The sequence below is a fragment of the Atractosteus spatula genome, chromosome 10 (genome assembly GCF_055471065.1).
Source record: "Atractosteus spatula isolate fAtrSpa1 chromosome 10, fAtrSpa1.hap1, whole genome shotgun sequence".
NCBI classification, from domain to species: Eukaryota; Metazoa; Chordata; class Actinopteri; order Semionotiformes; family Lepisosteidae; genus Atractosteus; species Atractosteus spatula.
Genome location: NC_142715.1, coordinates 1,364,427 through 1,378,824, shown reverse-complemented (window position 1 = coordinate 1,378,824; position 14,398 = coordinate 1,364,427). Strand labels below are relative to the sequence as shown.

The window sequence follows — 14,398 nt, the reverse complement described above, 5'->3', positions numbered from 1 at the left end:
TGGGGCATCTTGTTATATTTTTTAATTCATGTTTCTGATGTAAAAAAAAGATTGGGGGGGGGGTTCCTTTCATCAATATACTGCCCTATAGTTTGGAGGTATAACAACCACAGGCTTCCCGGTTTCTGGCCTCCACATCAGGACCTGCGCGTCGTTGGCATTGGGCTTCGCCATGGCGTTGGGCGGGATGGGCTCGTTCCTGGCCAGGATCTGGGGCTGCTCCTGGGCGGTGGGCTCCAGCAGCTTGGCACGCTGGCCCAGGGGTTTGCCGGGGTCGATCTCGATCTGCAGCTGCATCCTCCACTTGATGGTCTTCAGGATGAAGTGCTCCCTGCTGGCCTGGTTGATGGCCACCAGCCAGGTGATGAAGCTCTGGTCCCTGTGGATATTGGTCAGCTGGGGCTGGTTGCTGTTGCTCATGGGCACGCCCCAGGACACACTGGGGTTGAAATTGTCGTCCATGCTGACGTTGAACTCTGTGTCCTTCGTGGTGGGGCCGGTGAAGATGTAGATCTCTTTCTTATTGCCATACCAGGGGTAGTTCACCCCATCAGAGTCACTTATTGCTTGAATTTTACCATCCCTTAAATCAGGGATCTCCCAGCTAGACCTAAAACAAAACACACCAATTAATAGATCAGCACATCAACATGTAACACAGCAACAGTGCAAGTTTGACACTTTCCCCCTTTATAGTAACACACAAGTCTATGGTGGCTTCTACAGCAGTTTTAGCCTTTTTATTTGAAACAATCTAGACAGTTCCTTATCTTGTACTGTAAAAAGCATATTTTTTGCATCACCAACATATTCAGGGGAAGAAATGGGACTTGTCATTGTTACTGACAAAGTATAAGTGATTCTTGACAAGGAACACCTGGCAAAGAGTTAGATTTGATTAGTAAATATGATTGATTAGCTACTATAATGTTTCTAATTGGGTCATCATTACTTTGAGTTCCTGAGATCATATTGTTGAAGATTCTGATCACTTATGGATCAAAAACTCACACAAACTGAACTGTAGGAAAAATAGTCAAAATGATTAGAGTAGTTGAAAACATTAATGGTGGCTTGTACCAATTGATGATGCTCATAACATATGGTAATTCCTGAATTTGTCTAAAATATCCAAGGCTTTTGCACAGCAATGCACATAATTAAAACTAAGGAAGAATTTTCCAGCAGTAAAATAAAAATATATACACAGTGGTGTGAAAAAGTGTTTGCCCCCTTCCTGATTTCTTATTTTTTTGCATGTTTGTCACACTGAAATGTTTCAGATAATCAAACAAATTGAAATATTAGACAAAGATAACACAAAATGCAGTTTTTAAATGAAGGTTTTTATTATGAAGGGAAAAAACAAATCCAAACCTACATGGCCCTGTGTGAAAAAGTGATTGCCCCCTGAACATAATTACTGGTTGGGCCACCCTTTGCAGCAACAACTGCAATCAAGTGTTTGCGATAACTGGCAATGAGTCTTTTACAGCACTGTGGAGGAATTTTGGCCCACTCATCTTTGCAGAATTGTTGTAATTCAGCCACATTGGAGGGTTTTCGAGCCTTAACCGCTTTTTTAAGGTCATGCCACAACATCTCAATCGGATTCAGGTCAGGACTTTGACTAGGCCACTCCAAAGTCTTCATTTTGTTTTTCTTAAGCCATTCAGAGGTGGACTTGCTGGTGTGTTTTGGATCATTGTCCTGCTGCAGAACCCAAGTGCGCTTCAGCTTGAGGTCACGAACAGATGGCCGGACATTCTCCTTCAGGATTTTTTGGTAGACAGCAGAACTCATGGTTCCATTTACCACCACCATATTTTACTGTTGGTATGATGTTCCTTTTCTGAAATGCTGTGTTACGTTTACGCCAGATGTAATGGGACACACACCTTCCAAAAAGTTCAACTTTTGTCTCGTCAGTCCACAGAGTATTTTCCCAAAAGTCTTGGGGATCATCAAGATGTTTTCTGGCAAAACTGAGACAAGCCTTTATGTTCTTTTTGCTCAGCAGTGGTTTTCATCTTGGAACTCTGCCATGCAGGCCATTTTTGCCCAGTCTCTTTCTTATGGTGGAGTCATGAACACTGACCTTAACTGAGGCAAGTGAAGCCTGCAGTTCTTTGGATGTTGTTGTGGGTTTTTTTCTGACCTCTTGGATGAGTCATCGCTGCGCTCTTGGGGTAATTTTGGTCGTCCGGCCACTCCTGGGAAGGTTCACCACTGTTCCATGTTTTCGCCATTTGTGGATAATGGCTCTCACTGTGGTTCGCTGGAGTCCCAAAGCTTTAGAAATGGCTTTATAACCTTTTCCAGACTGATAAATCTCAATTACTCTGTTTCTCATTCATTCCTGAATTTGTTTGGATCGCAGCATGATGTCTAGCTTTTGAGGATCTTTTGGTCTACTTCACTTAGTCAGGCAGGTCCTATTTAAGTGATTTCTTGATTGAGAACAGGTGTGGCAGTAATCAGGCCTGGGTGTGGCTAGAGAAATTGAACTCAGCTTTCCAAAGATGTGATAAACCACAGTTGATTTATGTTTTAACAGGGGGGGCAATCACTTTTTCACACAGGGCCATGTAGGTTTGGATTTTTTTCCCTTAATAATAAAAACCTTCATTTAAAAACTGCATTTTGTGTTTACTTGTGTTATCTTTATCTAATATTTCAATTTGTTTGATGATCTGAAACATTTCAGTGTGACAAACATGCTAAAAAAATAAGAAACCAGGAAGGGGGCAAACACTTTTTCACACCACTGTATATATACACCTGTTTGACCTGTATTGGCTTTAACTGACAGAAGTCATACTCATTCTTAATATCCCATGCATCTGTTTTTGTTAAAAATAAACAGAGGATCGCACTGGTATCACACAAGTCCTACATCCTCTTTGGAAAACTCCGCAGTACCAGTTATTCAGATGTGGCAAGATTTGTTCAGATATGCCCATTAACTTTTTTGAAAAGTAAATCCATCATCTATCCACACATATTATAACTGCTTCATCCAATTCAGAATTGCAGGGGAGCCTAATGCACAAGGCAGGATACACCTTAGATGGGACACCAGTCCATCACACAGACAAACACACACACACACACACACACACACACACACACACACTCACACGAGGGCCAATTTTCCCCAGAAGGCAACTAATCCACCAGTATGTCTTTGGACTTTGGGAAAAAACCCTCCCCATGTTCATTAGAAGATACAACTCTATATACACCCTAAGAATTGAACTCAGAGATGCTGTAATGCTAACCACTGTGCCACTTAGAAGTTGTTGCACATTCTGTAATCCCCACCCCCCCCCAAAAAAAAATTAAAATTGTCAATTATTTTCTTTTAAATCCCCCCCTCCTCCAATTTAGATTCTCCATAGTTTAACAGGCCTGTGTTTACAGCAGCTCCTAAAACCAGCACAGGAAAGATAAAACCCAGCAACCTTGCAGGAACCTGTGCTTGTCAGAGTTATCTGCTATTTTTCACTTCACAGGCCCCACAGATACCAATGGAGTCACCACTGCCTGGGGGACTGACACGGCTCTCACAGCTGCTGACAGATTGAAATCTGATGATCCAATGGATGTTTTTGATATGCAGGAGACTGAAGGAAATGACCAGCATCATCAGGAAAGCAAGATCATCCTCAGTACCTGGGTCAAGTGTGCAAATACTGTCTAAAAGTAACAAGAGTGCTATGGAGGCTTCTAAGGGTTGTATTGAGAAGAGGCAGATTGGCATGTAGTGGAGGGATGTTTCATACCAAAGCAGGAGAATGCCCAGGGCATAGGACAGTTTAGAACTATATCTTTGCTGAATGTGGAAGGAAAGATCTTTCTGGCAATTGTGGCAAGATGACTTACTGACTACATGCTGCTGAACAAGTACATGGATATATTAGTGCAGAAAGGAAGCAAAAAAAGGAATAGGGAACTAACAGTACTATGGCTGGACCTAGCCAATGGATATGGCTCATTACGACATAAATTAGTGCATCTGACAAGTAAGATGTAAAATGGCGAGTAAGATGGCACCGACAGTGAAGGCTGGCATCCTGCAAGTGTCCTGCGAGCATCCATTCGTCCTTGTTTATTTCTTTTTGTTGTTTTTCGTACTGCTAACTGCACATACTGTTTGCTCGGTGATTAGATATGACCAACAAACACTTATGGACATAAGATCAAATACTGACAAAGTTAAATCTACACCAATAATTTCTGCTGACTATGGACTGTGGTGTCTCACCTGTACCTGTACTGGGAAGAAGACGGCGTCGTAGGAAGAGGGGTAAACGGGCAGGCGTTCTGGTAAGACTGAGGCAGCGCAGCAATCATGCCCAGCTCCCGAGTATACTTCTTGCTAATGTTCAATTACAATAAGCTGGATGAACTGAAAGCAAGGCTTTCTTTCCAATGGGACATCAAGAACTGCAACGTGCTGGCTCTTACCAAAACTTGGCTTGACCCATCTGTTCCGGACTCTGCTATCCTCCCGGGAGGATTTTCTATTCACCGTCAGGACAGAAGAACGGATTCGGGTAAGAGCAAAGGCGGCGGGGTATGCATCATGCTAAACAATTCCTGGTGCACAAACGTGGAGATTATTTCAACATCATGCTCTATACATCTTCAACATTTGACAATAAAATGTCGCCCTTTCTATCTCCCAAGGGAGTTCACATTGGTAGTTCTCACAGTGGTGTATATTCCTCAGCAGGCAAATTACACAAGGGCACTGGATGAACTACACTGTCTCCTTAACAGACACGAGAATACACATCCTGATGGGGCATTCATCATAGCGGGCGATTTCAACGGTGCAAACTTGAAGAAAACAATACCTAATCTACATCGACACATCGACTGCCCAACATGCAGAACAAACACATTGAACAATGTTTACACTCCCTTCCAGGATGGTTACAAAGCCCTCCCCCGACCTCCTTTCAGCAAATCCGATCACGCCTCCATTCTGCTACTTCCCATTTACAAGCAGAAGCTTAAACGGGAGAGGCCAGTGTTAAGAACCATTCAACGTTGGTTGGATGAATCAGATCTTATATTAAATCATCGTTTTGCCACGACTGACTGGCAGATCTTCCGCAAAACTGCCAGAAATAATATCAATCTGTATGCAGACTATGTTACTGGCTACATCAATAAATGCATTGAAGACATGGTTCCCAGGATTATTGTTCACACATACCCAAATCAAAAACCATGGGTAAATGGAAAGATACATGCCAAACTTAAAGCTAGGACAGCCGCTTTCAAATCTAGCGAAATGGATATATACAAAAAAAATCCAGATACGACCTCGGGAAAGCCATCAAAAGAGCTAAATACAACTATAGAGTTAAATTAGTTATATTATCACAGCTGCAACACACGGAACATGTGAAGTGGTATATGCACCATTACAGACTACAAAACGCAACCCAGCTTTATCGCACAGTCTGCGTCTCTTCCTGATGAGTTAAATTCATTCTATGCTTGGTTTGAAGTCAGTAACGCAGATCCAGCCAGGAGGATTCCAGAAATCCAGGGCGAACACCCACTGATCATAGCCAGAGCAGATGTGTGCAAAGTTTATAAAAAGACCAATCCACACAAGGCTCCTGGCCCTGGCCATGTTCTGAAGTCATGTGCAGACAAGTTGGCAGATGTCTTCTCAGACAGACTCAATCTTTCTCTAGCTCAGTACATAGTTCCTTCCTGCTTTAAGAAAGGCACCATTGTCCCCGTTCCTAAGAAACAGAGTCAGGTGCCTAAATGACTACCGCCCCGTTGCACTTACATCAATTATCAAGTGCTTCGAGTGGTTGGTCAAAGCATTCATCACCTCACTGCCTGATACACTAGACCCATTAGTATTTGCGTATCGCCAGAACAGGTCAACAGAGGATGCTATAGCCACTGCCCTCCATACTGCCCTCTCACAAGGGGATAAGAAAGGAACATATGTGAGAATGCTGTTTGTTGATTACAGCTCAGCATTCAATACCATAGTGCCCTCAAAGCTCGTCATCAAGGTCCAGGACCTGGGACTGAACATCTCCCTCTGTAACTGGATCCTAGACTTCTTGATGTCCACAGGTGGTGAGGGTGGGCACCAACATACAGTGCTGCTAGAAAGTTTGTGAACCCGTTAGAATTTTCTGAATTTCTGCATAATTCTGACCTAAAATGTGATGAGATCTTCATCTAAGCCATAAAAATATACAAAGAGAACCCAATAAAACAAATAACACACAAAAGGATATACTTTTTCATTCATTTATTGATCAAAATGATCCAACATGAAATGTCTGTCAGAAAAAGTATGTGAACCTATGCTTTACATAAATTTACAAATGTATGTAGAAATTCAGAAAATTCTAAAGGGTTCACGAACTTTCTATGCTCTACCCAGACTCTAAAAACTGGAGCCCCCCCATGGCTGTGTGCTTAGCCCTCTCCTCTACTCCTTATTTACTCATGATTGTGTCGTCAGGCATAACTCAACTCCATCATCAAGTTTGCAGATGATACAACAGCCATCGGCCTGATCACAGATGGTGAAGAGTCTGCGTACAGGGAGGAGGTTAAAACCCTGGCAGCATGGTGCCAGGAGAACAACCTCTCTCTGAGCATCAGTAAGACTAAGGAAATTATTGTGGATTATAGGAACCAATAGGGAGATCACATACCTATTTATATCAATGGGACTGCAGTGGAGAGGGTCAGCAGTTTTAAGTTCCTGGGAGTTAACATCTCAGAGGACTTTACCTGGACCCACCACACCAACATCGTGGTCAAAACAGCACGGCAGAGCCTATTCTTTGTCCGCAGGCTAAAGATGTTCAGAATGCCATCACATATCCAGGCCAGCTTCTGCAGGTGCACTATTGAGAGTATCCTGATTGGCTGCATCACTGCCTGGTATGGAAACTGTTCCACCTGAAATCGCACTGCACCAAATACCACAGAGGGTGCAGAAGTCAGCGCAGCTCATTACCGGCTGTAAGGTACCAGACATCCATGAAATCTTCTCAGCTAGATGTCTTAAGAAGTCCAGGTCCATTCTCAAGACCCCAGTCATCCTAGTATCAAAGCATTCAAGACTGCTAAATAGCCAACCTGCAGCTTCAGAAAATCACTGTAATGGCTGCATGGATATACCGTACAGTTTTCATTGTATTTCTTTGTATTTGGTGTACTGCACTACTTGGACATAATGTATTGCATACACCCTGGACACATAACAGCTCTATTTATATTGAGTTTTGTTGGAGTTCATCTTATTCATATTCTATGCTACTTTAATTTAGTCATTTTTATGACCCCCCCCCCCTCGTAGAAAAGGCATTTCATTGCCAGCAATTACTGCTGCACACTGTATTGTTGTGCATTTGAGAAACATTGATTGAGATACTGGATGTTTACAGACAAGTCACAGGGTCACTGCTGAGCACTGAGCTGAAAATACACTAATTTGAAACCCAACAAACAAACCACAGACGACTGGACAAGTGTCTTTGTCCTGGTCAGTCAGATAAGTGGCTCACCCAAACTGAAACTGACACTGTCCATGCTCTTGGACAAACTGTCCTATCTTAACTGGCATCAAAACACTGCAGGACTGGGTAAGTGCTGTTTTGACAATAATTTGTTCCCTGGACTTGGACATTGAATACAAGAAGCTCCTTATACAGTATACCAAAATGAGAGTGTCAGCAAATCCTATAAATGCAATGTGTAGTGTGCACAGTGTCACTAGTAGTAGTGACATTGCATATGACTATTTAGAGAAGGTTAAGCTGCAACCTGGTCATAAAAAGATTACTGTACGGCAGAACACATTTGTGTACATCTTTACAGTAAGCACTGATTGAATATGTACTGTAGCAGCATTTCCTTTTTTATTACAGGTACATGAAAACAAAAGATTAAATGTGTGTCTCTTTGTATTTGCGTCTTCTTCTTTCTCATTTCTCTCAATCCCTTCCCTGTCACTCTTCATTTCAGAGACACAAAAGGGTTTCTCCAGAGGGAAATTGGAGTCCAGGCTACTGGTGCTGAATCTATTAAGAACCGTGTTAACAAGTACTCTGCTGGGAAATGTGAAATTTCTGAGAATATTCACATCTTGACTTGTGCCACTGTTTCAGGCATTTTAATATAGACCTTGTCACTTTCTCCACAGCAATTCTCTAACCTTCATTTGGTACTAATCCAGAAACCATTGCTGAGCTCATTAGAGCAGTTTGCAAACATCTCAATCTAGCTGACCATGGCTGTGTCATGGCGTAGGACGAATGCAATTAGTTTTGATTAAGAAACTAAACATCAAATGATACATTAATTTCCCCCCCCCCAATAATACCAGTTTTGAACATGTTTTGATAGGTCCACTTCACAGTCATTAGAGTTCAGTTATTTTACCTTCAAATACAACCAGAACATGTTCCAGTCATGTAGCTACAGTAGTTCCTGGCTAAAGATCATGATTGAAATAAAGGCAAACATTCACAGGCAACTATGAATGGTGAAAGAACAGCACCATTTCATAACAGCAGTTATGAAAATAACAGCACACGTAGGATTAATATACTACCTGTTAGTGATCCCTTAGACAGTTCACTGAGGATATAAAATACCAGATAATCTCATACTCTTCAGCAAAGCAAGAGGTACTGGAAGTTACTGAGGAAAGAAAGCTTTCAAAAATAAAAACAGATACAAATAAATCCAGCCATTTTATTTCTTAAGATGTGTAAAAATATATTAGAATGCAACTCTATACTTCTATTATATATACTGTATGTATAAATATTGCATAGTATGAACATGCTAAATGCTAATTAACCTCACCTTTATTTAAGCTGATCATACTGATAGTTACACTAAATCTAAAAGTGAAACCAAAAAGTTTGCTGTCTTGACACATGAAACTTTTTAATTTAGGACTCAGCAAAAGAAATGTGCACCACTTGTGAATTAGCCGATAACACAAGAACACTGCAATAACTCAAGTAGCACTGCCAGCTTGGGGTTCTAGGGGCGCTGTGCTGTGCTGTGCTGTGCTGGAAGTTTGGAAGAAGGTTATACAAACAGTGAAGCTGGGCTCTTCCATACTGAGCCATGTTAACATTAACCTCACAGTTAAGACTAAATACAGGGCTGCAAATACTATCCACTAGACGTAGAATTCAGGGAAGTGGGGGACACAGTGCAGAGAGTGCAAGGCAGGACACGCCCCGGACAGGACGCCAGTCCATCACAGCGCAGACAGACACAAACACACACACTCACACCAGGGCCAATTTCCCAGAGGCCAATTTATCAACCAGCATGTCTTTGGACTGTGGGAGTAAACCCATGTGAACATGGGGAGAACATACAAACTCCACGCAGACAGCACCCCAGGAACTGAACCTTAGACCCTGGAGTCCACCATGCTGCCCTGGATTTGATCATTCTGCTTTATTTCTGTGTACAATTTATATTACAATTGTAAAGTAAACATTCTAAATGTGGTGCCTGGTTACTTATCCCTTGCTACTTAACTTTTTCTCCCACACAGCCACAAATTAATGATCTACCTCAAAGGAGGAAAGCAGCTCTTGGATGACCAAATACTTGGGTATAATTTTTTGTACATAGGCCTTGCTTGAAAAGGTCAATTTCTGCCTGCACGGGCAAATTACAAGAAGGAAAAAAGAATAATGTCTTTTGCTGTATTTCTTATAAGTTGAATAATAATAATAATTATAATAATTGCTAACGCTTTTCTGGACACTCCACTCAAAGCGCTTTACAGGTAATGGGGACTCCCCTCTGCAACCACCAATGGACCGCATCCACCTGGATGATGCGATGGCAGCCATAGTGCGCCAGAACGCTCACCACACATCAGCTATCAGTGAGGAGGAGAGCACAGTAATGAAGCCAATTCATAGATGGGGATTATTAGGAGGCCATGATTGGCAAGGGCCAATGGGAAATTTGACCAGGACACCGGGGTTATACCCCTACACTTTTCGAGAAGCACCCTGGGATTTTTAATGACCATAGAGAGTCAGGACCTCGGTTTTACATCTCATCCGAAGGACGGCACCTGTTTACAGTACAGTGTCCCTGTCACTATACTGGGGCATTAGGACCCACATGGACCACAGGGTAAGCACCCCCTGCTGGCCCCACTAACACCTCTTCCAGCAGCAACCTTAGTTTTTCCCAGGAGGTCTCCCATCCAGGTACTGACTAGGCTCACACCTGCTGAGCTCCAGTGGGCTGCCAGTTGTGAGTTGCAGAGTGATATGGCCAAATGGCTGACTAGCCTGTGACTGCAAATACTGGTTGTCATCAGAAATGCTTAGCGTCAAAGAACAAAAACATGTCAAACAAGAGGCATTGATTTATGTGGCTCTGGATTTGTAGATACAGTGACTTCATCTCACTTTCCCACTGAACATCAGTGAACCACTCTAGATAGTGTCACTGAAACACCTGTCAGTAATGCTGGGCTGTGTCTTTTCTGGTTGATATTCTGTTTTAACGTGAGCAGAGAGGCAGAGTCTAACCTGGCAGACAGGATGCATCCCATAATGATGGTGCATCCCAGCCCATGACGAGCCACTAATTTGTCATGCCACACTCCCACATGTGGCATGATTTAGAGACGCCAATTAATCTGGACAGCATCGTGTCAGTGGACTATGGGAGAAAACTGGTGCAGAAGAAAATGTAATATACAGCATGCACTATGCAGACTCCACACAGAAAGCACCTGATGCTGGAATCAAACCCAAGACTCATTTGCTAGCCAGCATTCCCTATAGTATGCTCTCCTAACTCCCTACACAAAATCCCCATTTAAATAAATTGCAATTGTGCAATGGTTAATGGAAATAGGTTGTCAACAAGGATTTCCCAGCTCACATGCCACCTCTGCCACTGATTCATCCAGTATTTCCCTGAGCTATTGCACCTCCCTGCACTTCGTCATTAGGTATAAACCTAAAAGGTCGCTTCTGTTGATACTTAACGCACCTTGCTTCCGCGTACTGTTAAACCACACAGGAACACCAGAGCGCGTTTCCTCCGCTGCCTTGCAGAAACTAGAAACTTCTGAAGTTTCAAAAGTGGGTAAGAGGGGTTTGAAGTAAGGTAGAGCATAACTGCCTGTTTAATTCACTCCTTACTGTCTACATTCAATCAACATAAGGCACAGACTAATGTTAAGGAACAAGTAATACATTTATTACATGCTGAAAAGAATAATGGAAAAGACGGAAAACACAACGTTTCGGCTGTGAATCTCCTGTCCCAGCCTGAGGAACAGTGAGCCTGTCTCTCAATAATAATTATCCAGCGTGTGATCTCCTGTCCCAGCCTGAGGAACAGACAGTGAGCCTGTCTCTCAATAATAATAATCCAGTGTGTGATCTCCTGTCCCAGCCTGAGGAACAGTGAGCCTGTCTCTCAATAATAATAATCCAGTGTGTGACCTCCTGTCCCAGCCTGATGAACAGACAGTGAGCCTGTCTCTCAATAATAATAATACAGTGTGTGATCTCCTGTCCCAGCCTGAGGAACAGACAGTGAGCCTCTCTCTCAGTAATAATAATCCAGTGTGTGATCTCCTGTCACAGCCTGAGGAACAGACAGTGAGCTTGTCTCTCAATAATAATAATAATAATAATAATAATAATAATACAGTGTGTGATCTCCTGTTCCAGCCTGAGGAACAGACAGTGAGCCTGTCTCTCAATAATAATAATTGAATGTGTGATCTCCTGTCACAGCCCAAGGAACAGTGAGCAGTCGTAATAGTTACAGCTTTCCTTATTTAGCTCAGCAGCTTTTATTTCGCCTGCGGCAAGAAGTGCAAGCAACTTGTGAAAACAGATTGGGTTTGCTGTGTTCAACCGGTTTGGTTTCTTCGTTTTGTAAAGCCGAAACGTTGTGTTTAATTTCTTTTTTCAGCATGGAATAAAAGTATTACTTGTCCCTTTGCACCTTACGCATGCTGACGCAGCTACCCACCTGAACTATAGAATAATGTTATCAGACTTGCGTCTCTTCACCAATTTATACAGGATGTAGAAAGTCAAAAGTGACTACTGAAGTCTAGTAGATAGCCCCAATAAGCCATTGTATACTGTATATATATAATGTGAACATCAGTTCGCTTGCTAATGCGGTACTTACGTTCCTTCATCCCCGTATTCATTGTAAAACTGCATGTGCTTGCACGCTTGAATCCAGCCCACGGTCCAGGTCTCCTCAGCAGCGATGGGCGGCACCAGTACCCGGGCCGAAGCTCGGAAATATGGGGTTATGTACCGCAGAGCAGAGAAGGATTCGTAGATGCTGGTGGGATTTGAGTCTATGGTGGGATCCACTTCAAGAACGGCAATGCTTTCACGGAAACTTTTGGGAAAACTCTGGCTAGAGCCTATTGCATTGAATATCACTAGAACTCCCAAGAACGGTAACAGACGCATGGAAAACATAGTCACTGATTTTGTCTCCACTCAAGGAAAGAATTTTTTTTTTTAAAGAAGGTGTTACGGTCAGTCTTCCTAAACCGAAGGATAGATCCTATGCGGGTTCAGTAGACAGAACAATAACCAGGAACTTCCTCGGTAGTGATTTCGGAAAAAACAGACAAGTTTGAATGTTACACAAAGCCGCAAATAAAAATACAAAAAGGGGTCCGAAAACAAGAAGACACTCTAAATGAACAGTAAGGGAAGATCAAAAGTCAAACGCAATACTAAGCGAGGAGGATGAGCGGCGCTTAAATGCATTGAGAGGAGCGGGTGTGTCGGCAAGAGAGCAAAGCGGTAGGTTAGGTGGTTATCGATGTCTCGCCTACGTTTTGATCGGGACGTGTGGGTCTTAACTGAAGGTCTTTATGGCACATAGCCTAGCGTTATCGCGATGGTTAGATATCCTGTTGCAGTTTCAAATTTTTTACCAGTCTTGAAAAATATCCACTCCCGGCACATGTTCTGTATAAGAAACTTACTGCACGTTTTATGCCAAATCAGTATTTCTATACTGGGAAGATAAGGAGGTCCAGCTTTGTAATATTATAATAATAATAATAATAATAATAATAATAATCTAGTTATCAATAGCATTTTTTAATAAATATACAAACAGCTTACACTACTTCTCTGAAGCAGGTTTCCGTTTCTTATAGCCATAGAATAGTCCATTGCAGCAGAGAAGAAGAGCAGACATCAGTGGTTTCTATACAGACCTGCAAACATGTCCCAGATGAGTTCAGGTTCGCGATCAACAGTTACACCAAGAGCTGCAGCCACGCTTTCCTTTAAACTACCGGCGGTTTAAAAAAAATAGCCATTTAAAACAAAGTAGTGATTGACAGAACTAGACTGATCTACATGCTCTGATGCATAAAATAATATCGATATCTGCAACAGCAATGCCTGATAAACGATCTTTCCATCGAGCGCTTGAAGTTCCTACCTCAAGTTTTAGTACCCTTATACGATCAGTCGTTTTTTTTCTTACTTTTGTTATAGTTTCCTTAAAAGACGGAGGAGAGGATGTGAGAGCGATTTAAGCTACGTTTGCATGTTTCTGGTTGTGAAAGAGAGCGGAATTAATATTTTGATTTCTTCATAATGTCACATTCAGACTCATCTCATCCCTTCAGGGTAAGACTAATAGACTTAGCGTTGCAAGGGTTAAAGTACTGTCGCTTAAAAAACTTTTATACATAGCTGTGAAAATAATATAAAATATATGACAACCTCTTACATATTGTATAAGTCGTTTAATCGAAGATTGCATTCTCAAAAAATAAATTACTGTAACGCATACGGCCGACAGGCACTGTGTAAGAGCCGGCTTACCAGAGCGGTGACGTCACCGCCCTTCCCTGTAATAGCTGGACCACAGCTGCTAAGCTAGGGAGAGATCTCTCTTTAGCTCACCGGGCTGGGTCCTTGTTGAGTGACGCCGGAGTCCTGGGTTCAAGCCTCCCGACGGTGCGGGACCGACCTGATGCGGCAAGGGCGCCCGCCTGAACCCTGTTGCGTTACATTACATTATACCCGCTCTTTGCCTGAAATGCGTATTTAACAGAAAGTTTGGATTTTCAGCAGTGTGAAAATAATCAGGCTAGGACAGTTTGTGGTTTTTGGATTGCCTGAATTTGTTATACAATAATGTAATCCTCAATCTAACGGTTCCGTCCTGCATCGTTTACATTCAAATTTCATAACAGGAAAAAATATATATATTTTCCCTGCTTTCCCTGTTTGGAAAACCTTAATTCGCAGGCGCTTCTAAATAAAATATACTGTAATAAATATGCCCCTGCGCATAACAAGGATGTTGTTGCCCGGGCTGAGGA

At 42.4% G+C, this 14,398-nt stretch overlaps 1 protein-coding gene across 1 annotated transcript; it reads right to left on the bottom strand.

Annotated features, from left to right (window-relative positions):
• Positions 1–72: 72 nt before the first annotated feature.
• LOC148824454 (protein FAM78A-like) lies at positions 73–12,521 on the bottom strand. The gene is made up of 2 exons (XM_088926152.1): positions 12,217–12,521; positions 73–610 (listed from the first exon to the last, which is right to left on the bottom strand). Exons 1-2 carry the CDS (start codon positions 12,519–12,521, stop codon positions 73–75), a joined length of 843 nt encoding a protein of 280 aa, XP_088782278.1.
• Positions 12,522–14,398: the final 1,877 nt, after the last annotated feature.

Excerpts from the sequence above, each read along its gene's own strand:
- LOC148824454 (XM_088926152.1), bottom strand. The coding sequence starts at position 12,521 with ATGTTTTCCATGCGTCTGTTACCGTTCTTGGGAGTTCTAGTGATATTC. Across the intron at positions 611-12,216 it reads GAATACGGGGATGAAGGAAC|GTCTAGCTGGGAGATCCCTG; the intron begins GTAAGTACCGCA and ends GTTTTGTTTTAG.